At 45.0% G+C, this 26,354-nt stretch overlaps 1 protein-coding gene across 4 annotated transcripts in view; it reads left to right on the plus strand.

The window, feature by feature from the left end:
- Nucleotides 1-26,354, plus strand: part of RANBP3 (RAN binding protein 3) — a 413,886-nt gene that overhangs the window by 172,997 nt on the left and 214,535 nt on the right. For all 4 annotated transcript variants that reach the window (XM_033955562.1, XM_033955564.1, XM_033955563.1 and 1 more), the window contains one exon: nt 21,272-21,388. In XM_033955562.1, coding sequence (XP_033811453.1) covers nt 21,272-21,388 — 117 coding nt within the window. The remainder of the gene's footprint in view (nt 1-21,271; nt 21,389-26,354) is intronic.

Below are 26,354 nucleotides of genomic sequence, written 5' to 3' on the forward strand. Positions count from 1 at the left end.
TGGCCCTCTCCCTTCTACCTGCACCTGGCAAAACCCCCCTGCTCCGTGGCTCTCTTAAGCAACTCGTCAGCAGCGGTGATCAAGACAAGCTGCCGACATCGAGGCCTTCTCTCTACGAGTCCCGCCTTTGTGGAAAAAGGAAGTTGAAACAAGCGGGCCCCGACGTCAGAAGCTTGTGTCGATCGCTGCTGCTGAGTTGCCGAAGAGAGCCGCGGAGCAGGGGGTGTGGCCGGAAGTAGGTAGAAGGGAGAGGGCTGCTGGAAGAGGTAAAAGTTCCGGAGTATGACACCGACCCCGGCCAGGATGATTTCTTTTTCAGGCTGTTGCTGCTGCCGCTGCCACGCCACCACGCCCCCCCCCCCCCCCCCGAAATGACAAAAACAGCCTAATGTCCAGCGTTGGCGTCTTTGACGTTGGGGAGAGGAAGGCTGATAGGCCCGGTAGATCGGGACGGCAACACAAGTCTATCACAGAGCCCGGGATGGGCTCTGCGATCGACTCACGTTGCCTTCCTGAGCTACCGGTCGATCGCGATCAATGCGTTGGGCACCCCTGCTCTAAGCTAACCAGTTGGAAGATGGCCAGTTAGTAGCAATATTCCTGGTTAAACCCTTTTGAATATCAAGCACATGTGCTAGATCAGTACTTCATAATTGTATGTCTGTATTGCATCTTCTCTCTCTTATCATCTAGCACAGTGGTTCCCAACCCTGTCCTGGAGGACCACCAGGCCAATCGGGTTTTCAGGCTAACCCTAATGAATATACATGAGAGAGATTTGCATATAATGGAAGTGACAAGCTTGCAAATCTGCTCCATGCATATTCATTATGGCTAGTCTGAAAACCCGATTGGCCTAGTGGTCCTCCAGGACAGGGTTGGGAACCACTGTGCTAGATGATAAGAGAGAGGAGATGCAATACAGACATACAATTATGAAGTAAAATACCTGTGCTAAAGTTTGGAATGACATGAAAAGCTTTATAGTACAAAAGTCACAAATTGCAGGATGAAAAATTGATTGACATTATCAGAGTAAGTACTGAGATAGAAGAAAATTGTGGTAAAAATATTCATATCAGGTACTTCACATGATAATTTCTTGATTGTTCTGCAAATTGTATTCTATGGCTTGTACGTAGAATTTCTTTTGTTTATCATTTTGGCTTGTAGGTGAAGGAGTTTGCTAAGTGAAATTGCCTTTGCCTTCCACTTTCAAAGTTTATAAGGTGTGTTTTTTCTTTTGTAGCTGCTATTCCAGTGCAATAGGTGAGACATTCTAGACCATAGGGTTATTTCCCTTTACCCGCATAGATTGCAGAAGAGATCCATTCCAGCTTTTTCACTCTACCTCTAGTGTACTTCATAGATTAGCTTTGCTCCTCCCAGCAGTCTCTCTCTTCTGCATACATGGCTGCAGCTCTTAAATTTCTGCTCTCCCCAATTGTTTTTAATTCAATGTAGTTTCGTCCCTTTCGTGTCTAAAGTTAATTTGAAGCACTGCCTGCTTGAGAATTCACAGACTTCGGTCTGTAGCTGACAGGCTGATCCCTTTGGAGTACCTGTTAGCCATTCTGCTAGTCTTCCTTGGAGCTCAGGGCCTTCCTTGACATAGTGAGGAGGGGAGGGGGTGTTGAGCACAGAATGTTCAGAATGGTTAGGGGACTCATCAGTGTTCCGCAGCTTGCAGGCTGTGTTTTCACGCAGTTGTTGGTCCGCAGGGGTGGAGGCATAGTCAGACAGTGGGTCTGACCGGCAGCCCAAAGATCAGCTTGGTGACAGCTTTTCCAGCAGTGTGGCAATGAATTCTGACTCTGACTCTTAATCGGGGCCAGAAGGCATCTGCAGCTTCTGTATCCAGTACTGTGATTAAGAGGAGCTGACAGTAGAAAGTTGCGTGGGGACAGAAATCCCACCCGTCCCCGCCAAAGTCCCACCCGTCCCCGTGAGGAATCCCACCCGTCCCCGTGAGGAATCCCTCCGTCCCCACCCGTCCCCGTGAGGAATCCCACCCGTCCCTGTGAGGAATCCCTCCGTCCCCACCCGTCCCCGTGAGGAATCCCCTCTGTCCCCACCCGTCCCTATAAACTACAGAAATAGTTATTTCATGTAATTATGCTACTGAATTAAAGGCTCTGGTAGAAACCCATTTACAAATAAGCAAAAATACTTTATTAATTTGGAAATATTAATTGGGAAGAATACATACTTTGTAAACGGGTTTCTACCAGAGCCTCTATTGTTTATAAATTTTTATCATACAGCAAAACTGAAAAGGAAGAACTTGTAAAGTGAACTTCACTTCAATATATAAACTTTCAACCAGAGAGGTGCTCAGAACCTTGAAAAACAAGGTGGAATGAATGCTAACTGGGGACAAGCCCCTATATGCATTTCAGTGTTCTATCATTGCATCCTCTCCCGTGATAGAAAGAAATATGGTGAAAAATATTTTGCAAAAAAGACTAAACTAATGTCCCAAATCAATCATGTGAAGAAATAATGACTTCAACGCTTTTCAAATGTGAACTTAACTTGCATAGGTGCTTCGGGAAGCTGTCTCACTCCAGCGGGCTCTAACGCGTTTCGCCAAAGGCTTCTTCAGAGAGCTGCCAAACAAGCTGGAACTGAGTGAAAACTTCTTCCTTCCTCGTCACCCTTGATTACATCACTTGATTACATTACATTACATCACTTTATCAACACAACTAATATACTACTTTATCCTAAAGCAAAAAAAGAAATATAATTTTTTTTCCTACCTTTGTTGCCTGGTTTCTGCTTTCCTCATGTTCTCATTCAATTCCTTCCATCCACTGTCTCTCTTCTCTCTGCGTCTTCCATTTGCTCTGTTACTGTGCCTCCCTTTCTCCCCCCTTCCAAATTGGGCTGGCACCCATCTTCTTCCTTCCGCTCCCCCCATAGTCTGGCATCTCTGTCGTCTTCCCTGCCAGCGTCTTCTCCCCACTCTCTCTTCCCCATTTCCTTTAAGCGTCCTCCCCCCTCTGTCTTCTCCATGTGCTTTCAGTGTCCTTCTCCCCCCTCTGTCTTCCCCATGTCCTTTCAGCGTCCTTCTCCCCACCCCCCCATCTTCCCCATGTGCTTTCAGCGTCCTTCTCCACCCCTTTGTCTTCCCCATGTCCTTTCAGCGTCCTTCTCCCCTCCCCCCATCTTCCCCATGTCCTTTCAGCGTTCTTCTCCACCTCTTTGTCTTCACCAGTGCTTTCAGCGTCCTTCTCCCCCCTCAGTTTTACCTTAAGCGCCTTTTCCTCTCCATTCCACCTTTCCTCCCTTTCTCCCTCCCTGCCCCTTACCTTTGTGGCGCTTACCCGCCCGACTGACAACAGAACAGGCCCGGTCGGACAAACCTCCCTGCCCTGTAGCCGCGAATCTAAATTACCTTCTTACAGCAGCTGGAGTATTGAAGCTGCTGTAAGAAGGTAATTTAGATTCGCGGCTGCAGGACAGGGAGGTTTGACGGACCGGGCCTGTTGTTGGTCGGTCGGGAGACCTGGCTGGCTGTGCTGCACCCGGGGTGGACTGCCCCCCGCCTTGTACCACTGCCTTTTCCCTGCCTGCCCTGCCACAGCACACGAACGGAAGTCTTCACGATGTCAGTGCTGACGTCGGAGGGAGGGAGGGCTTTGCTTAAGCCCTCCCTCCGACGTCAGCGCTGACATCAGGAAGACTTCCGTTTGGCTGTGTGAGGCAGGGCTGAGGGCAGGTAGGGAGACGAGCCTCGCGGCTGAATACATCCAGCCCCGCAGGAACCCCGCGACCCTCGGGGGCGTCCCCACGGGATCCCCGTGACCCTAGGGGGCGTCCCCACGGGATCCCCGTGACCCGAAGGGGGAACCCACGGAATCCCCGCGGGTCCCGCGGGATTCCCGTCATCCCCGTTCCCGTGCAGCTCTCTAGATGACAGACTCAAACAACGATTTTCTAATTTTTATTTTGATGGGTTTTCTTGGGTTTCTAGTGATCCTTGGTGTTCCTCCACCTGAAAAATCCTAAAATTTGAATTTTTTTATTTCAGGAAGTGCCTCTTTTCCTCACGTTTTTTTGCGCAAAATTGGGTCCAGTGGCCATCTTGGATTTTCAGCAATCTTTTTTCAACTTCTTCCTGCTTCTTCAAATTTCTGCCAGAAGAACTGCTGGGATGGCATTCTCAGGGTCTCCTAGTGTGGATTCATGCAAAATTGGTGCAGATTTGTTGCTTTTAGAGCGTCTTTGTGCCGCGTGGTGCAGTTGGGGGCCAGTAACTTCTGTTTCAACCTCCCCTTCATAGAATCAGGTGATAACACACTCAGCTAGCCTGTCAGGGCAGCTGTCTTTGCTTTCGAGGCTTGGTTCTGCAGTTTTCTCAGCCAGCAGTGAGACAGACCTTCTGCAGCTTAAGAAGCACAAGTCTAAGTCATCTAAGGGTACTCTATGCCCCAGGGTTCAGATGCCTTCTCAGAATTCATGAGATTTTTGTGGTCCAAGTTTCAGTCCAGAGTTCCAGCTGCTGGGTGTTCTTCTGTTCCTCCTGTGATGTCACTGAATGACGGTGTCTCATAGAGGATGTCAGCGTCTCCGCCTGCTCCGGCTGTACCTTCTTCACAGCCTATTCAGGGGGCTCCAGTAGTGGATCCAGACCTTGCTGATCCTTTCTTCCATAGTGCTGCACTGCCTGGATTGGGGGATCCGGATTTGGATGCTGGATCCATGGATCCCTTAGGGGATCCGGATCTTAGAGATGGTCCGACTGTTGTGTGCTTAAGTTTGTGGCGCTCCCTGATTTGATTGCTGAATCTTTGCAGGAATTGAGCTTGAATGCCAAGGCTGACCTTTCCATTTCTTCCACTTCTCCCTGGCTCTGCAGCGTGCACGCACAATCTGCGACTTTACTCTGGCATCCAGATATGAGTTTAATAGTTATGGAACAGTTTGACTCTCCGGAAGATCCTTTGCGGAATGCTAGGGCTTGTTTCCTCTGGCGCAGGAATGTCAGCAGCTGCTGGGGCAACCCAAGGTGGATTCCCTGGTGGCTCAGGTGACCCGGCGCACCGCTCCTTAGTTGTTTTGAAAGATGTGCAGAATTGCCGGGTGGATGTGGTTTTTGAAACAGCTTATTTAGGCATCAAAGCTGCTGTGGCTCTGTCCTTTGTGGCACGTGCCTGTCTAGCTTGACTGTGTACGCTGGAGACTAATGCGGTGGAGCCTCCTACTGAGCTTCTGTTGGCTGGGATGGACTACTTGGCGGATGGCTTATATGACCTTTTGAAAGTGCAGGCAAAGGTGTCTGCATATTCTATTTCGGCCCACCGAATGCTCTGGGTTCAGCAGTGGGCTGGGGATTTCGGTGTCAGATCTCAGTCTCCTTATGTGTTGCAAATCTGATTCGTGGAGACAGGTCAACCTCTTGGGGCTAGTAAGTATTTGTAAATATGTTCAACCTGTTAAGGGAGTAGTTCCTGAGCTCCTTTGCAGACTATGTTGGCGGTTAAGGGTACTGTTTAGTTGTTTTGAGTAGAACAATATTTTAGCCTGTCGTTACATATGCCTCTACTTCACAGATGAGTGTCTCTCTATGCTTGGGTACTAAATGATGGGAGGAGCTAAGCTAGCTTGTGAAATACACTAGAGGCCAAGTGAAAAAGCTGGAATGGATCTCTTCTGCAGCCCATGTGGGTAAAGGGAAATAACCCTATGGTCTTCTAGAATGTCTCACCTATCTACTGGAAAAGTGCTTACCAGGGTAAGTACATAATTTCCTTTTAATGATCAGAGAGACTCAAGAAAGCTTTTTTCAGATGATTTATATATGGTTTCTGTTCAAATAATGAATTTATACAAAGGTTAAATGAAAAGTAATGCCTCCACCTTCATTACTTTAGTTTAAATGAAGATATTGTAATGAATAAATAACACAAATAATTCATGAAACTTGTTCTTTTGTTACACGCATTTACTTTTCTACATTGTCACCATCATTTGCCACAAATTTCTACCAATGATAGATGAGTTTTTGAAAATTGTCGTGAATGAACTTCATATCTTGTCTCTTCAATCAGTTGCTCACAATACTTTCCATCTCTTCATTTGAGTCTCAGAGTCCCCTGTAGGTATTCCTTCAATTTTTGAAAAAGAAGGAAATTGCTGTATAGTGATTGGGTAAGCCTGAGAGACCCATCTTCACAGTTGCTTCTGTGGTGTTGCATGTTGTAACAAAATTTTTTCCTTCCATTTCCAAACTCTTCAGTCGTTCTTTCAAAATTTCGGGGTTGCAGTGTAATGCTTTGAGTGATCTTACAATTGTCTTTTATGATGAGTTCATCAACCTTTCTCATGGGAAACTCATTTATTGCTGCCATGTGTCATCTACTTCATTTTTGATGACACAAATGAGCCCTTCCTGATCTATAATCTTTACATTCTTTGGCCCAGCAATGTACAGTATTCACAGCAACACAGTCACCACCATAAATAACTTGTGAGCGGTCGTGAATTTTAATTGAAGGAACTCCTTCAGCAGTCAGATGTTCTGTCACTGCATGTTGGTTAAATTGCACCAAGTGTTCACTGTATACTTTGATTTTACAACCAATAGCAAAACAGCCTCTTCATGCAGATGCTTCTCACCAGCTGAGGTGAAGGAAGAAATTTCAAAGAACAAGTGAATGTGGTGCTGGAGGTGGAGACATTACTTTTCACTTACCCCTCATAGTACATGACAGTAATATAGTCCATATGCAGTATTCCATTGCAATAAGGGTGGTATGCTGAACCAAAGGTCTTGCTCCCATGAGTCCATCGCAGAAGATACTGATTACTGTTTGCAGCACCTCCTCCTTCTCCCAGCTCTCTGCTGCCCCCAGTCAGTTATTTTTTTCTGCAAGCGAGCCTGCAGGAGTAACTTTGATGTGCTTGGTCTTCTTTTTTGTTTCTCAGGTATGTTTTGCAATTTTTTATGGGATTTGTATTCCTGTTCATCTCCAGTGACTGCCTAGCCTGCTTGAGAGGAGCAGACTTCGGTCTGCAGCTGACAAGTGGATCCTATGTGGACCTGCTCAACCAGCCTGCTTGAACAGTGGAGCTTGGGGGTTACCCCTTCTGTTTTCTCACTCCTTGACTTGGTCAGAAGTGTTAGCACAGGCTGTTTGGGTACCAATCGTGTTTATTCAGAGCGCATATGGTGTCAGCTGCACTTTCCTCCCCCCCCCCCCCTCTTTGCAGTGTTCGGATTCTGGTCCCAGGGATTGAGGCTCAGTCCGTCTGTGGCCAGTTTGGCAGCTGAAGAGTCAGAAGAGGCAGTTTTCCTGGTGGCAGAGATTATCTCCTAATTCCAGCTACCCTGAGAGGAGCAGTGAAAGACTACAGCACATCTTCCCAGCATTTGGTCTGTGAGTAGAATTGTCACAACCCACAGGGCAGTTCGGAGGAAAGGGTGGGGGTAGGGTCTCAATTTGCAGTTTTTGTGGTGATAACTTGTTGTAGCCTTGTTTTCCCCACTCCAAAAGTCCTAATAGCACAGGTTTTTATGGTCCTCTCGTGGAGGTATAACCGTTTTTAGGAAGGGCAGAGATGGTCAAAGAGGTGGAGGAGTAGTTCTCTATGTAAAGATCGATATCCAAGCGACTGAAATGCAGGGGACCTGGGAAGATGAAGAAGCGATATGGATAGCTCTGAAAAGACAAGATGAAACTTCAATTTATGTGCATGTAGTCTACAGACCTCCGACTCAATTGCAGCAAATTGATAAAGATCTGATTGCTGATATCCAAAAGTTTTAAGAGAAAGAGGAGGTGCTGCTGTTGGGTGACTTCAATCTGTCGGATGCGGATTGGAATGTTCTGTCTGCAGAATTGGAAAGAAGTAGGGAGATTGTAGATGTCTTTCAAGAGGCTCTGCTCAGACAAATGGTGACGGAAACCACAAGGGAAAAAAGCGATACTAGATATGGCCCTTACAAATGGGGAGAATATCTCTATTGCTCAAGTGGGTGCCCATCTGGTAAATAGCAATCATCAAACGGTTTGGTTTGATATAACAGCTAAAGTGGAGGGTGGCCACGCAAAACAGACTTTAGTAAAATGGGAGCGTACCTGAAGAAAGAGCTGCTAGGATGGGACTACATAAGGGAAGAGGAAAAACAGTAGTCTAAGCTGAAAGGAGCAATAAAAATGGCTACTGACCTTTATGTGAGGAAAATAAATAAAAACAAGAGAAAAAGGAACTAAAATGGCATAAAAATACCCAAGAAGAGTACAGAAAGGACTACTGGGTGAAACTGAAAGAAGCCAAGAGAGAGATACGTCTGGCGAAAGTGGAAGAGCAAATAGCTAGGAATGTAAAAAAGGGAGACAAAATTTTTTTCAGATATATTAGTGAAAGGATGAAGAAGGAAAATGGAATTGCGAGACTAAAAGATAATATGTATCGATATGTGGAGAGTGATGAGGAAAAAGCAAACATGTTAAACAAATACTTCTATTCTGTGTTCATGGAAGAAGATCCTGGAGAAGGACTGAGATTGCTGGACAAAGTTACACATGAGAAAGGAGTAGATACCGTGTCATTCACTGAAGAAAGTGCTTATGAACAACTTGGAAAAATTGAAGGTGGACAAAATAATGGGACCGGACGGAATCCATCCCAGGATATTGAGGGAGCTTAGAGAGGTTCTGGTAGGTCCTATTAAAGATTTGTTCAACAAATCTTTGGAGATGGGAGTGGTTCCTGGGGATTGGAGATGAGCGGATGTGGTCCCTATTCACAAAAGTGGTTGCCAAGATGATGCGGGAAACTACAGGCCGGTAAACTTCACTTTGGTTATTGGAAAAATAATGGATTGCTGAAAGAAAGGATAGTGAAATTCCTAGAATCAAATGGGTTACAGGATCCGAGGCAACTTGGTTTTACAAAAGGTAAATCGTGCCAGATGAATAGAAACATAGAAATAGACGGCAGATAAGGGCCACGGCCCACCAAGTCTGCCCACCCCAATAACCCTCCCCTACCTTTCTCTGTGAAGAGATCCCACGTGGCGATCCCATTTTGACTTAAAATCAGGCACGCTCCTGGCCTCGACCACCTGCAGTGGAAGATTATTCCAATGATCAACCACCATCTCGGTGAAGAAGTATTTCCTGGTGTCACCGTGTAGTTTTCCGCCCCTGATTTTCCACGGATGCCCTCTTGTTGCCGTGGGGCCTTTGAAAAAGAAGATATCCTCCTCCACCTCTATACGGCCCGTGAGATATTTGAACGTCTCGATCATGTCCCCCCCTCTCTCTGCGTTCCTCGAGAGAGTATAGCTGCAATTTTTTCAGCCTTTCCTCATACGGGAGATCCTTGAGCCCCGAGACCATCCGGGTGGCCATACTCTGGACCGACTCAAGTCTCAGCACATCTTTGCGGTAATGCGGCCTCCAAAATTGTACACAGTACTCCAGATGGAGTCTCACCATGGATCTGTACAATGGCATAATGACTTCGGGCTTCCGGCTGACGAAACCCCTACGTATACAACCTATGATTTGTCTAGCCTTAGATGAAGCTTTCTCCACTTGCTTGGCAGTCTTCATGTCCTCACTGATGATCACCCCTAAGTCACGTTCTGCTACAGTCCTTTGTAGGATTTTACCATTAAAGGTGTACATCTTGCATGGATTTTGGCTGCCCAGGTGCATGACTTTACATTTTTCGGTATTGAAACTGAGTTGCCAGGTCCTGGACCAGTGCTCCAGTAGGAGTAGGTCGTGCACCATACTGTCAGGCATTGAGTTTCCGTCTGGCCCTGTGCTTTGGTCTGACGTGTTCCTGCCTACTACATTGCATAGTTTGGTGTCATCGGCGAATAGCGCTATTTTACCTTGAAGTCCCTCAGCCAAGTCCCTTATGAAGATGTTGAATAGGATCGGGCCCAAGACCGAGCCCTGTGGCACTCCACTGATCACCTCCGTCTTTTCGGAGGGGGTGCCTTTTACCACTACCCTCTGAAGCCTACCTCCAAGCCAGTCCCTAACCCATGCTGTCAACGTGTCTCCTAATCCTATAGAGCTCATCTTGTTCAACAACCTGCGGTGTGGTACGCTATCGAATGCTTTGCTGAAGTCCAAGTATACGATGTCTAGGGACTCCCCAACATCCAGCTTCCCTGTCACCCAGTCAAAGAAGCTGATTAGGTTAGATTGGCAGGCCCTCCCCTTAGTAAATCCATGTTGACGCGTATCTCGTAGATTCTCCTCTTTCATGATCGTATGCAATTGGCGTTTGATTAGAGTTTCCATTAGCTTGCTCACTATTGATGTGAGACTCACTGGTCTGTAGTTAGCAGCCTCTGTCCTGCATCCTTTTTTGTGGAGTGGAATGACGTTAGCCGTTTTCCAGTCCAATGGGACTTTACCTGTACTAAGGGAGAGATTGAAGAGCGCGGATAGCGGTTCCGCCAAGACGTCACTTAATTCCCTGAGTACTCTGGGGTGTAGGTTGTCTGGTTCCATTGCTTTGTTAACCTTGAGATTAGATAGTTCAAAGTGGACAGTGCTGGGTGTGAACTCGAAATTTCGAAATGGGTCTGCAGAGCTATCCCTTGTCTGCAACTGAGGGCCGGATCCCGGCGCCTCACGGGTGAAGACTGAGCAGAAGTATTCATTTAATAGTTCAGCCTTTTCAGAGTCCGATTCTACATAGTTCCCGTCTGGTTTCTTAAGGCGTACTATCCCGCCTGTGTTTCTGTTTCTATCACTAATATACCTGAAGAGGGGTTTATTGCCCTTCTTGATGTTCTTCGCTAGATTCTCCTCCATTCTAAATTTGGCCTCTTTGACCTTTGTTTTGACTGCTCTTGACTTGGCCAGATAGTCTTCCCTAGAGTCCTGCTTCCCTGATTGTTTATAAGATATGAACGCTCTTTTCTTTTCTTTTATGAGGTCTGAGATCTCTGCAGAGAACCACTGTGGCTTATTGTTTCTTCGCCGTTTACTTACCAATTTAATAAAGCGGTTGGTTGCTTCTAGTATGGTAGAGTTGACCACAATACTTCCACATTATCTGTTTCTGCTCGGTTATGCAGCGCCTGATGGATGAAATCCCCCATGCCCTCGAAGTTGGCGTCCTTGAAGCTGAGGACCTTGGTTAATGTGTTAGATTTTGTGAAACCTTTCCTGAGATTGAACCATACCATGTTGTGGTCACTGGAGGCCAACCTGTCGCCCACCGAGACCTCTGTGACACTTTCTCCATTGGTAAGTATCAGGTCCAGTATTGCCCGATCCCTAGTTGGCTCCAATACCAGTTGCCTGAGTCGTGCTCCCTGAATAGAGTTTAATAGCCTTCTGCTGCTGTTGGACGCAGAGGAAAGTGTGGTCCAGTCCACATCAGGCATATTGAAGTCACCTATCAATACAGTGTCCCCACACAAGGTGATATTCTCTATATCCTCGATTAATTTCATATCCAGGTCATCCTGCTGTCTTGGGGGTCTGTATACTACACCAAGATACAGGCATTTGTCCTTCCCCCTAGCCAGATTCACCCAAAGGGATTCCCCTGTGTACCTGACATCTGCGATTCTGGTGACTTTAATGTCATCTTTGGTATATAGTGCTACCCCTCCTCCCAATTTGCCCTCCCTGTCTCGGCGAAGCAAGTTGTAACCCGGTATGACCATGTCTGCTTTTAATTCTTTGATTGGGTGACCGTAGAATTGGATCAAGGGCATATGCTTGACGTAATTTACTTGGATATCAGCAAAGCCTTTGACACGGTTCCTCATAGAAGGCTCTTGAACAAACTTGACGGGCTGAAGTTAGAACCCAAAGTGGTGAACTGGATTTGAAACTGGTTGACGGACAGACGCCAGAGGGTGGTGGTTAATGGAATTTGCTCGGAGGAGGGAAAGGTGAGTAGTGGAGTCCCTCAGGGATCAGTGCTGGGGCCAATCCTTTTCAATATGTTTGTGAGTGATATTGCCGAAGGGTTAGAAGGAAAAGTTTACCTTTTTGCGGATGATACCAAGATTTATAACAGAGTAGACACCGAGGAGGAAGTGGAGAACATGAAAAAAGATCTGCAAAAGCTAGAAGAATGGTCTAACATCTAAACTAAACTAAACCTTAAGTTTATATACTGCATCCTCTCTACGGAAGTGGAGCTTGGCACGGTTTACAAGAACTTAAAATATAAGAAGAGAAAGGAAAAGGTTTACATGAGCTTATATATAGAATGGAAGAGTAAGGGGGAAAATAGAATTACATGTTAGAGAAGAGCCAAGTTTTCAGTTGCTTGCGGAATACTTGGAGAGAGCCCAGGTTCCACAACGGGATAGTAAGGTCATTCCAGAGACCTGTGATTTTGAAGAGAAGAGATTTTCCCAGTTTACCTGCATAGAGAATACCGCGTAGAGAGGGGAAGGATAGTTTATATCTTTGGGCAGGTCTGGTGGAGTCAGGACTTGAGGAGTTAAAGGATAGAGGGATTAGGGGAGGAAGGATGCCGTGAATGATCTTAAAAGCCAGGCAGGAGCATTTGAAATGGATTCTGGAAATCACTGGGAGCCAATGAAGATTGGACAGGAGTGGGGAGACATGGTCAGATTTGCGTTTTGCAAAGATCAACTTGGCTGCAGTATTCTGGATAAGCTGGAGTCTTTGAAGACTTCTCTTTGTTAGGCATAAGTAAATGGCATTGCAGTAGTCAAGTTTGGAGAGGATGATGGATTGGACGAGGATGGCAAAATGTTTTTGGCGAAAGTAGGATCTTACTTTCCTCAGCATGTGGAGGCTGAAAAAGCATGATTTTGCCAAGGAGTTGAGGTGGTTGTGCACCTGGGCAGCCAAAATCCATGCAAGACTTACACCCTTAATGGCGAGATCCTAACAAGAACTGAAGCAGAACGAGACTTAGGGGTGATCGTCAGTGAGAACATGAAGACTGCCAATCAAGTGGAGCAAGCTTCATCCAAGGCAAGGCAATTCATAGGTTGCATATGCAGGAGTTTCATCAGCCGTAAGCCTGAAGTCATTATGTCATTGTATAGATCCATGGTGAGGCCCCACCTGGAATACTGTGTGCAATTCTGGAGGCTGCATTACCGTAAGGATGTGCTGAGACTGGAGTCGGTCCAGAGAATGGCCACCCGGATGGTCTCGGGACTCAAGGATCTCCCGTACGAGGAACGGCTGGATAAGTTGCAGCTGTACTCACTTGAGGAACGCAGAGAGAGGGGTGACATGATCGAGACATTCAAGTATCTCACGGGCCGCATCGAGGTGGAAGAAGATATCTTCTTTTTCAAGGGTCCCGCAGCAACAAGGGGGCATATGTGGAAAATCAGGGGCGGGAAACTGAACGGGGACACCAGGAAATTCTTTTTCACTGAAAGGGTGGTTGATCGCTGGAATAGTCTTCCACTTCAGGTTATTGAGGCCACATGCCTGATTTTAAGGCCAAATGGGATGGACAAGTGGGATCTATTCGCAGAGAAAGGTAGGGGAGGGTCATTGGGTGGGCAGACTAGATGGGCCATGGCCCTTATCTGCCATCTATTTCTATGTTTCTTTGTTTCTAAGGTGCAGAGCAGCGCCTGTGGGTAGTGCGAAGATGGTGGGCAGGTGTTCTAACTTTGGGCCGAGCCAGAGTAATTTTGTTTTGATTCATTTAGTTTCATCTGTACCGAGAGGGACCAGGAGTGGAGTCTCATTATGCAAGATGTAATGTTCTCGTGGAGGTTGGTGAGGTTCTGGTCTGTTTCAAGGAGGACAAGGATGTCATCAGCGTATCTGTAGATTGTTTCAAGGGAGGAAAGTTGGAGGAGCTTCAGGGAGGACATGTAGATGTTAAAGAGAATAGGGGATAGGAGTGATCCCTGAGGGACACCACAAGATGGACGGACATGGTGCCATTTGTGTTGACAGTGTAGGAGCGAGAGCGAAGGAAGTTTGAGAACCACTTTAGGACGGTGGAGTCAATTTCTATCTCAGAAAGTTGATAAAGTAGTATGTCGTGGTGGACGACATCGAAAGCTGCAGAGAAATCGAATTGTAAAAGAACAGCGAATTTGTTATGAGAATGTAGTTGAACCTTTGAAATTAGGGAAACTAGGAGGGACTCAGTGCTGAAGCTGGGTCTAAAGCCGTCTTGGTAGGGGTGGAGAATGGAGAATCTTTCTAGGTAAGAAGAGAGCTGGGTAGCGACTATGGCCTCTAGCAGTTTAGTTAGGAGAGGGATATTTGCTAGGGGGCGGTAGTTCGATGGTAAAGAAGGGTCGAGATCAGCATTTTTCCGAAGAGGAGATAAGGCAATGTGTTCCATTTCTGTGGAGAACAGGCCCGATAGTAGAGCAGTATTTATAAGACTTGTAAGGGAGGGGATGGCCTGCGCAGGAATGTTTTCGTAAAAGTAGAATGGGAAAGGATCTAAGATGCATTTGCAGGATTTCAGTTTGAGACAAAGTTTAGAGATCTAGGGTTCGGATACAAGTTCGAAGGCAGTCCAGGATCTATCAGCAGGGATAGGGTTGGAGTCATTGGGAGGCAGAGAATTGTAAGAGACAGCTGAGGGGAAAAAACTCCTTATGGTAGTAATCTTTTTGTTGACAGATTTGGCTAGGTCGTTTGCGGATGGGGGGGAAGGGGGGGGAAAGGTGGAGTCGTTTTTTGAGGTTAGGTTGCACCAAATGTTGAACAATGTACTATTTTGGTTTTTTGATCTGGTAATTTTATCTCCATAGAAATTCTTCCTTGCTTTTTTTAATACAGTGTTATAGAACTTGATATTGTCTCTCCAGGATTGTTTGTCAGAAGGGGATTTCGATTTCATTTCTGCTTCAATTCCCTGTGGTATGGAAGATACCAGGGAGCCTTGCGGGAATAGGAGATAGGTTTAGTAGATAAAGGGGCAAGAGCACGGTAAGTGGTCCCGGAAAGGGTTATCCAGTTGGAATCTGGGTCGGCATGTTTAGGAAAAGGGGGAAGTTGGTTGAGAAATTGGGAACAGAACAATTCATTTTTTTGCGGTAGGTAATAGAGTTAGTGGCTCGGGGTGGAGTGCCAAGGTGAGACATGAAAATGGGAAGGCAGATGGAGCCTAGAAGGTGATCAGACCAGGGGACATGTTCCCAACGGGCAACTAAAATTCAATGCAAAGAAGTTCAGAGTAATGCATTTGGGGATTAGAAATCGGAAGGAAACGTATGTGCTATGAGGTGAGAGGCTAATATGCATGGATGGGGAGAGGTGATAGTGTCTGAAGATCTTAAGGTAAAGAAACAGTGTGCCAAAGCGGTGGCTGTTGCAAGAAGGATGCTAGGCTGTAAAGAGAGAGGCGTGACCAGTAGAAGAAAGAAAGTGTTGATGCCCCTGTACAGGTCGATGGTGAGGCCCCACTTGGAGTATTGTGTTCAATTTTGGAGACTGTATCTGGCGAAGGACATAAAAAGACTTGAAGCAGTCCAGAGGAAGGCGAGAAAAATGGTAGGAGGTTTGTGCCAGATGACGTATGAGGAGATACTGGAAGCCCTGAATATTTATACTCTGGAGGAAAGAAGGGACAGGGAAGATATGATTCAGACGTTCAAATACTTCAAAGGTATTAACGTAGAACAAAATCTATTCCAGAGAAAGGAAAATGGTAAAACCAGAGGGTATAATTTGAGGTTGAGGGGTGGTAGATTCAGGAGTAATGCTAGGAAATTCTTCTTTGCGGAGAAGGTGGTTGATGCATGGAATGCGCTCCTGAGGGAGGTGGTGGAGAAGAAAACGGTGATAGAGTTCAAGCAAGTGTGGGATGAACACAGGATTAATCAGAAAATAATGGTTATACATTGAAGGAACTAAGGCCAGTACTAGGCAGGCTTGCATGGCCTATGGCCCATATATGGACATTCAGTTGAGGATGGGCTGGGGAGGGTTTCGATGGCTGGATGGTTAAGATGGGCTTGAGTGAGCTTTGATGGAGACTCCAGTAGAAGGAACCTAAGCACACTACTGGGCAGGGCTCTGGGTTTCTGGTTCTGAAATATCTAAGAAAAAGGACCATTTAAAGTAAATTAATTTATGGAGCATGTATGGTTGGACAGACTGGATGGACCACTCGGGTCTTTATCTGCTGTCATTTACTATGTTACTATGTTTTGTTTTTCCATCAAGAAAGCCTTATTTGAATTTTTGAAGTTCTCAAACTTCTTCAAAAAGCCTCAATTTTATTCTAACCACCAGGGATGGAGTTCTCAGGCTTTAATAGCATGAATTCATGTGAAGTGTGTGCTGGATGGACACTGGAAGAGTGTCCTTGTGTCAAGTGTTCCGCCTTGCAGAATGTGGAGGTGGGAACCTTGGGTTCAGCCTTTGACCATATTATTAATTCTGCCAAATGACTGTTGGGATGGTTGGGGGATGATTTTACCTTTTGTGAGTCCCATAGTGCAGCACCAGTGCTTAGTAAGGGCGCTGATAGCCCCAAAAGGAAAATAAAGCGTTCTAACCCTTCTCTTGAAGGGGGTTCTTGGTCCTCTATGCCCTTTACGCCTGACTTTGTAAACTTGCTTTAGCAAGAATATGTCAGTGGTGGCTTTTCTACTCTGGATCTTCTTCCTAGAGATCCTTTCAGAATCCATGGCAAAGATTCTCTGAGAATAGAAAGTCCCAGCGCTCTTCTTCCCTTCTGGTTGGGCAGTCCAATAAATCACAATGACACCAGTTCTTCAGCCTCTCCATGCAAAATCAGAGGCAGGCTACAAGACTTCCTGGAAACATGGGAAGATATCACAACTGACAAATGGATTCTAGAAGTTATTACGGATGGTTAGTGGACTCGCTGGCTGCCCAGATCCAAGCAACCCTGCAGAGGTTGCTAGACATTCAGGTGATCAAGAAAGGATTGGAGGCTGATCCTGGACCTCAAGTATGTCAATGCGACTCTCAAAGTGCCCCATTTTTGTATGGAGAACCTTTTGTTGGTCATTGCCTCAGTGCAGCCAGGGGAGTTCCTGAAGGCTCATGACATGATAGAGGCATACCTTCACATTCCAATATTTCTGGATCACAGGCGCTTCCTACGTTTTCATGTCCTGGTACAGCATTGTCAGTTCAAGGCTGTCCCTTTTGGACTAGCTACAACCCCCAAACCTTCACCAAGGTGATGGTTGTGGTGGTGGCCCATCTTCACAAATTGTCCACCCTTGGACAACTGGCTCATCAGAGTCCCCTTGAGAGAAGAAGTGAAGTGAACAGTTCAGACTGTCCTGACGACCCTTCAAGGTTGTGGCTGGATTGTCAACCTGAAGAAGAGCCAATTGTGGCCTGTTCAATCCCTGGAGAGCCTGGGTGTCTGATTCGACATGGAAAGAGGCTGAATGTTTCTTCCAAAGACACATAGACTGAAACTTTGGTACCAAATCTCAGCTGTCCTGGCATAGCAGTGTCCGTTGGCCTGGGATTATCTTCAAGTTCTGGGCTCAATGGTGGCCATGCTAGAGGTGGTTCCTTTGGTGAGAGTGCCTATGTGCCCCCTACAACACTCCCTTCTTTCTCGCTGGTCTCCGCAGAAGGATCCTCTGCAAGTTTGTCTGCCCTGGGCGACAGCAGCACACTGCAGCATGGCCTGGTGGCTGCATTCTCAGTTATTGTTCTTGGGGATGCTTCTTCAATGGACTCTTGGACCACACTGTCAATGGATGCCAGCCTTCTGGGCTGGGGAAGGGGAGGCGGCACACTGAGAAGAACATCATGTTCAGGGGTGATGGTCTCCATTGCAATGCCGTTGTCCTTCAGGCGGGACCTCTGAGCAGCACTGGAATGGTTTCAGCCCTGGTTGTCATACAATGTGGCCAGTGTGTTCACAGACAACACCACAGTGTTGGTGTACATCAGCAAGCAAGGAGTGCCAGGTTCCAGAAGAAGGCACAGACCCTCTTCCAGTTGGTGGAGACTCATTTTCTGGCCATGTCGCCGGCGTGCAAATCGTACAGCCAGACTTTCTCAACAGAGAGACTCTGGACCCGGGAGTGTGGTCTCTTGCATCAGGTGTTTCAGACTATTGCTGACCATTGGGGCAGCCCTATGTTCTGCCTCATGGTGATGGTGAGGAACAAAAAAGTATTCCAATTTTTCAGCCACAGATACGAGTGAGGAAGCACTGGAATCGATGCACTGGTTCATCCTTGGCCAGTGGATGAACTCTTGTACGTGTTCCCTCCCTAGCCCATGGTGAGAAGAGTCCTGAGATGAGTGGCCAGGCATCAGGGACGTGTCATCCTGGTGACTCCAGACTGGCCTCAGCGCCCCTAGTACACGAATCTGCTGCATCTTCAGATCGATTCCCTTCTCATACTGCAGCCGCTTCGAGGACTCCTGTCTCAAAGTCCAATAGTCCTACTAGATCCGGAGTGCTTTGGTCTCATGGCATGGCTCTTGAATGCTCAGCTTCAAACCGGAAAGGCTGCTTGGATATGCTTGTGTGTACACTTCTAAAAGCCAAGATGCCTGCCATGTTTGTGGTGTTTGCCAAGGTCTGGGATGCTTTCCAATAGTGGTGCCACAAGGAGCAATTGGACCTAAATACGACTTCTGTATCAGCTGTACTGTCCTTCCTGCAGGAAGAGTTAAATATGGGACTGGCAGTTTCTTCTCTGAAGGTAGAAGTGGCTGGGGTTTTCTGTTTTAGATCAACATGTGCCAGACTTTCCCTTGCCTCACACCCAAATGTTATCAGATTCTTCAAGGGTGCTCTGAGGTTAAGGCCTCCGGTTCGCTGGCCCTGTCTTTTCTAGAATCTGAACATTGTGTTGGAGGGGCTCTCACGATCTCCGTTTGAGCCCTTACAAGATGCCATCCTCATGGACCTGACTATCAAGATGGTCTTTTTGGTTGCTATTACTTTTGCACAGTATGTCTACGAACTACAAGCTTTGTCTTTCCTGTGTATCATGGAGGCAAGCATTTCCTTGTGGACTTTCCCTTTCTTGTCAAAGGTGGTTTTGACGTTCCACATCAACCAGGAAGTGTGATGTCTGTCTTTTTAGCTAAGAAGGACAAAGGTGCTGAATGTTCAGAGGGCTATCTTACGTTACCTAGAGGTGTTGAATGATCTTTGTTGTTTGGACCATTACTTCATTTTGACAAATCCAGCCATGGAGGGGAGGCCAGTTTCCAAATCCACCATTTCAAGATGGATCAGGTCAGGTCAGATATTTCATCCTTCTACACTGTCTGTGCAAAGTAGCCTCTGTTCACTTTTCAAGCATATCTGATGAGAGGAGTTGCCTCTTTTGGGCTGAAACTAGAACAATTCTGCTGGATGAGATTTGTCAGTCGGCAACTTGGTCTTCCTGTCACACATTCACCAAATTTTACAGAGTGAACTTGGCGGCTCAAGAGGACTCCTTTAAAGCCTCGGTTTTGAAGGCAGGCTTATCTTTCCCACCCAGGGTTTTGGGGACTGCTTAGGTACGTCCCTTGGTTCAGCATACCATCCCCATTGCACTGGAAAAAGAGATTAGGTTCTTACCTTGATAATATATTTTCCAGTAGATACGGATGGTATGCTTACTCCCCCCGGCCCATCATTATCAATGTCCCTGCCTGGACTATCTACTTCCTGAAAACTGCTTCTCTAAACTTTCTGCCAGTTGTGGTAAATTGGAATACATTGTATATTGAATGTATATAGTTCCCTAGGGGTTTCCTCCTGTGTTCCTTAGTTGCTTGTGGCTTACTGTTAATAAAGATTGTTATTAGTGCTTTGCCTCTTCATGGCATGCTGTGAGCTGTGTGTTTCTTTTATGAGCAGATCAAAGGCTTGCTGGAGGGGGAGGGGGTGTCTTCCCCCTGTTCTCCTGCTCCTATTCTCTCCTGTAGGGCTGTCGCCGGGTTTGAAACTAACTGACTGGGGGCAGGGAAAAGGAAGAGGTGTTGAAAATAGTGATCGGTATCTCCTGCAACAAACTCACGGGAGCGGGAGCAAGACCCTTGGTTCAGCATACCATCCCTATCTACTGCAAAATATGATATCAAGGTAAGAATCTAATCCCTTTTATAATGTTTCACAATCTAAATATAGTGACTACATGCAGTGTTTGTCAGCTCTGGCACAGTGCTTGTTGGTCTTTGAAGTGGGGGAAATGAAAAAAGCACAAAGGGGCTTCAAGTTCCAGGCATTCAAACATGTATTTATTGTAAGATCAGACACGGGCCGTGTTTTGGCATACCCACCTGTGTCAGGGGTCTATATCAAGCCTTCTGTCTTAAAAATGATAAAGTCAAAGAACAGTTTACATTTGTCAACCGCAGCTCTCCACCCAGAGCAATGAAATCCTAATGCAAGCCATGGCTCATCAAACAGAGTAATAAAAGGTGCACTAAAAGCCTTTGCTCTTCCTTAGAAAGATAACTGGCAAACTATGCACAGGTGTGCATGTGTATAGTTTTGGTGCTTTCAGTTTGCCGGTTATCTTTGTAAGGAAGAGCACAGGCTTTTAGCGCACCTTTTTTACTATGTGATGAGCCATGGCTTGCATTAGAATTTCATTGCTCTGTTTGGGGAGCCACGATTGACAAATGTAAACTGTTCTTTGACTTTACAATTTTTAAGATGGAAGACTTGATATAGACCTCTGACGCAGTTGGGTACGCCAAAACAAAGCCTGTGTCGTGTTTTACAATAAAATGCATGTTTGATTATCTGAAACTTGAAGGCCCTTTGTGCTTTTTTGTTGTTGTTTCTTGTGTGGTTTGTACTCAGTTTCCCTCCCTGCCTTCCTTCAAAGTGAGAGAACAAAATTGTAACCAGTTTTATCTGGGTAAAGTAAAGCATAGGTATGCATCATAACCTGTCAAAGATTATATAGTGCAGTATTTCTCATGGAGCAAATCTAGTTTTTGGGGGATTTTCAGGATTATCACAATAAATGTACATGAGAGAGATTTGCATATAATAGTCTCTTCTGTAAAACAAACTTATCTCATGCTTATTCATTGTGGTAATCCTCAAAACCTGACTGGCTAAATCTGCTTCCAGGAGAGGGTTGAGAATCCCTGATATAGTCTCAACAAGCCAAGATTAGATTGTGAACTTTCCGTGTTTCACTCCTGCAGATCACTGCCTGCTCTTGCGTTTGGGAAGGACAATAAAATAATACAAACAGATTTTTTTTAAAAAGCTTAAACCAGTGTAAAGAAGAACGTGGCTGAAATACTTTTCCTGAAAAGCTATCTGTGAACTCCAAGAGGTGCAGTATGAGTGTGCTCCACTGTTTATCTTTATTCAAAGTTTCTGCTTGTTTTCTTAGGATAATGAGCCCCAGAATAATGAACCTAATAGTACTAAGAATGAGAACTGCGAGAAGAATGAGGAAAATGCACAACAAGATTTTGTATTTGGGCAGAATCTAAGAGACCGGGTGAAGGTATTTATACATACATTTAACAATTTATAAATGTAATTGTAGCAAATCTTAAGACTTCAGGACATTATATTCAGTTCAGCATTTTGCACCAGTTGAATTAAATCAAGCAGCCCCTTGAGTGCTATAGCTTTTCTCTTCATTTGCTTTGCTACTTTTCCAGGATAGCTTCCAGAGGAAATTGAGGAATTTCCCACCAAAATGTTTGAGGGCACAACTGTAAATATCTTAAACTGTAAATTCTACTTAATCAGAATGAATTAAGCACATGAATAAGTGATATTAAGCTCATGAATAAGTGATATAATTAAGCACTCATCATCATCATGATCCTAAATCCACCTCTGTATCTTCAGTATTGGATTACCTTCTACATTTATCCAATTCAGGCTTCAAGACCACTTTGATTAGAGTTCATCTCAGTGCTTTTCATAGGCAAATTGATGGGAAACTACTCATCCTCTTGTATCCAGGTTTATGAAAGGACTTTTCAACGTCAAACCTCCTCTTGAAGGAGTCTGGGACTGGTTTTCCTAAGTATTGAACTAAGTTTTCTCTTTAATAAAATGCTGAATTATGTTTAGCTGCAGACCTAACTTATCTCATGTTCTAGCCTGTCTTCACTGGGTGTTTTAGCTTGGGCATTCTAGCTTCTTATGGCTATCTCAGCATAAACGACATGTAACAGAAAGACTGCAGGGCTTAGATAAGTGACCTGCTAGTGACCTGCTAGTGTGAGCTTAGGACCAATGGTTATTAAGAAAAATAACATGTGAAAAGTTTTTTCTAGAATTCAGTTGTATAGCCAGAAGAATGTATAAATATCTCTGAAACTTCCTGGTTTCGGGACTTCTGAAGCCAGCTTTGGGCTCAGGGGTCCGCATATTCTGAATAAACATCTGTGCTTTCTTCAAGTCTCTTAAGTTTTGTGGCTGCCCAAAGTGACCTTTCACTCTCAAACCATCTCCAGTAGTTTAGGATCTTAATATGGTTCTTGCTAGACTGATGAAACCTCCTTTTGAACCAATGTCCTTGGCTCATCTTAAATACCGTATTCTTCGCTTCATAAGACACACTTTTTCCATCCCCAAAAAGTGGGTGGAAATAAAGGTGCGTCTTATGGAGCGAATATTTTTTAAAAACCCAAAACAACCCGTACTTTTTTTCATCATCCTGGCTCCCAGCACGTTTTCCGTGCTCCTGCCTCAGTTCCCTTGCTCTCTTCCCTGCCGGTGGAATGTAGGGACTGGTGGCGCCGTATTTGTGGGCCCGTCAGTGTGGCTAGCAGTAAAGCGTGGGATTGGGAGTAGCGCATGGAGCGACGGCCGGCACTCGCACACTTTCTGTCTCGGACCGGATATGTCCTGTGCCCCTTGAGTGCTGGGGGTTGTCTAAAGCCAATCCGAGCCCAGCAGTGAGGATGCGCTTCGTTTCCTCTGAAGCAATAGCTGTTGGGCCGCAGCCTGATGAACTGAATCCTGCCCTCCTCCTCTTGCTGTCAGTTTTACTGTTTTCTGAACTTAAAAAACACAGAATGTTCCAAAGAGAGTTTTCTCTTCTTGAGTGCCTATGATGAAAAACTGATTACTTGCAGAGAGCATTATTGAAAAAACTGCACAAATGAACAAATTCAAATTGCACAGTGAACACTGATCTGGACCATTGCTTTAAACCATGGGACAATAGATTTCAAAACAGACACAAATTGTAATGAACATGCTGCCAGAGAAGGTGGCAAAGCATGTCTCTTTGGTTCGTGACAGCGGCTTTCTAACTTATGAGAAGTTTGTGAGTAGAGTAGCCGAAGGGCAGAGTAGCCAAACTTAATAATATAACTGCAAAATTGGCTTCTGGCCAGGACAAACATCTCCTATTTGAGGTTCTGCGACTCCTGTGAGAACTGACGGCAGTTGTTTGGAGTGCAGCCCCAAAAGCGCATGCCTGCTTTGTGCACCGCTGCTGGAAGAGAGCAGGGGAACCGAGGTAGGAGCACGGAAAGTGTGGTGGACCGCTGGAATGGATAAATAAGGTACGGAGGCGGGGAGGGGGGGCTGGCTTGGGGTTGGCTGGCTGACTGCCACTACACGTGCCTACCATTAGACGTACCCTGTCCTAGCCTACCACTAGACCACCAGAGGGGGGACAGGGGACAGGGCACACCATTTGGTTCAGAAATTTTTTTCCTGATTTTTCCTCCTCTACAGGTGGGTGCGTCTTATGGTCAGGTGCGTCTTATGGAGTGAAAAATACGGTATCTCACTTGGATAGTGGTATTTCTCATCTCTTACATCTGCTCAAAGAGTAAGTGAACTTCAGGCACTGGTGGCGGATCCACCATTCACAGTGTTACATCATGACAAAGTGGTGATTCACATTCATCCAAAGTTCCTTCCAAAGGTAGTCACTGAATTCCATCTTAATCAATCCATTGTGCTTCCAGTATTTTCTCCTAAGCCTCATTCTCATCCTAGAAAAACGGCTTTTCATACTTTGGACTGTAAACAAGCTCTAGTCTACTACTTACAGCATACTCTGCCACATAGGATATCTCCTCAACTCTTTGTCTCCTTCAATCCTAATAAGTTGGAACGTCCTGTATCCAAGAGAACTATTTCTACATGGTTGGTTGGGAGCAGAGATCGCAGCAAGAGTTTCAAAGTCAATGAACATAAAGTTTATCTTTTTAAAGTTCCTATGCATAGATTACAAAGTGCTTTGGATTTTTGGACATTAATTGAACATTTATGAAATAATTTACTAAGAGATTTTTTTGATGTGCAGGAACAAGTTAATTAAGGAGGTTTTTAGCTTATGAGGTGTTTTCCCTTTCCAGTATAGCCTGCAAGTTAACATACTGACAGCATACGGGGATCTGAGGCGTTCTTCCTCCTTTGAACAATAGTTTAAATAATTGCAATAACATGAAGTAAATCAATTGGTCAGGACAAGAGGTCTTCTGACAGCAAAAAAAGTGGTTAGATTTAATTGTTAAAAATACTCTGATGAGAGGCAATTTTTGGATAGATAATGAGGTTCCCCAGGGGTCTGTGCTGGGACTGTTGCTTTTTAACATATTGTATTTATCAATGATCTGTAGATTTGAATAATTAGTGAGATAATTAAATTAGCTAATGACACAAAGTTATTAAATTGCAAGAGGATTATGAAAAATTGGAAGAGGAACTTGTCAGACAGGTAGACTGGGTATCAAAATGGCAGATGACATTTAATATGAGTAAGTGCAAAGTGATGCATGTTAGAAAGAGAGATTCAAACTATAGCTATATGATGCAGGATTCCACATTAAGAGTCATTGCCCAGGAAAAGGATCTAGGTGTCATTTTTGAGTATACGTTGAAATCCTCAGCTCAGTGTGCAGCAGTGGCTAAGAAAACAAATAAAATGTTATGAATTACCAGGAAAGAAATAGAAAACAAAGTTGAGAATTTTATAATGTCTTTGTATTGCTCTAAGGAGCAGTCACAATTTTGGTAACCTCATCTCAAGATACAGTGGAATTAGAAAAAGGTACAGAGAAGGGTGACAAAAATTATAAAAGGGATGGGATGACTTCCTTAAGAGTAAAGACTAAAGCGGCTACGGCTCTTCATCTTGGAGAAGAGAAGGCTCGGGGGTGAGTGTGGCGCAGTGGTTAAAGCTACAGCCTTAGCACCCTGGGGTTGTGGGTTCAAACCCATACTGCTCCTTGTGGCCCTTAGCAAGTCACTTAATGCCCCCATTGCCCCAGGTACATTAGATGGTTTGTGAGCCCGCCAGGACAGACAGGGAAAAATGCTTGAGTAGCTGAATAAATTCATGAAACCGTTCTGAGCTCTGCTGGGAGAATGGTATAAAAAACTGAATAAATAAATAAAAATAAATGATATAGGTCTATAAAATAGAGAGGAGTGGAATGGGTAGATGTGAATCACTTGTTTACTTCTTTCAAAAATACTAGTACATAAGTACCTAGACATAAGAACATAAGAATAGCCTTACTGGGTCAGACCAGTGGTCCATCTAGCCCAGTAGCTCATATTCCCGGAAGACAATCTAAGTTACAGGTACCTGGCAAAAACCCAAATAGTAGCAACATTCCATGCCACCGATCCAGGGCAAGCAGTGGCTTCCCCCATATCTGTCTCAACAGCAGACTATAGACTTTTCCTCCAGAAACTTGTCCAAACCTTTTTTAAAACCAGCTACATTAACCGCTCTTACCACATTGTCTGGCAACACGTTCCAGAGCTTAACTATTCTCTGAGTGAAAAAAAATATTTCCTCCTATAGGTTTTAAAGTATTACTCTGTAACTTCGAGTGTCCCCATGTCTTTGTAAATCCTGATGCAGTAAAAAAATCAATCTACTTGTACCCGTTCTACTCCACTCAGGATTTTGTAGACTTCAATCATATCTACCCTCAGCTGTCTCTTTTCCAAGCTGAAGAGACCTAACCTCTTTAGTCTTTCCTAATAACAAGAGGAGTTCCATCCTCTTAAGCATCTTGATCACTCTTCTTTAAACCTTTTCTAGTGCTGCTATATCTTTTTTGAGATAAGACCAGAACTGAATGCAGTACTCCAGGTGAGGTCGCATCGTTGAGTGATACAGAAGCATTATAACATTCTTAGTCTTGTTTACCATCCCTTTTCTAATAATTCCAAGCATCTTGTTTGCTTTTTTGACCGCCGCCGCACATAGAGCAGAAGGTTTCAGTGTATTGTCTACAATGACACCCAGATCTTTTTCCTGAACGTTGTCCCCCGAAGTGGACCCTAACATCTGTAACTTTGATTTGGATTATTCTTCCCAATGTTCATCACTTTGCATTTGTCCACATTAAATTTCATCTGCCATTTGGACACTGAGTATTCCAATTTCCTAAGGTCTTCCAACAGTTTTTCAAGTCCGCATATGTTTTAACAACTTTGAACAGTTTAGTATCATCTGCAAATTTAATCACTTCATT

The sequence above is a fragment of the Geotrypetes seraphini genome, chromosome 8 (assembly GCF_902459505.1).
Source record: "Geotrypetes seraphini chromosome 8, aGeoSer1.1, whole genome shotgun sequence".
Classification (NCBI taxonomy): domain Eukaryota; kingdom Metazoa; phylum Chordata; class Amphibia; order Gymnophiona; family Dermophiidae; genus Geotrypetes; species Geotrypetes seraphini.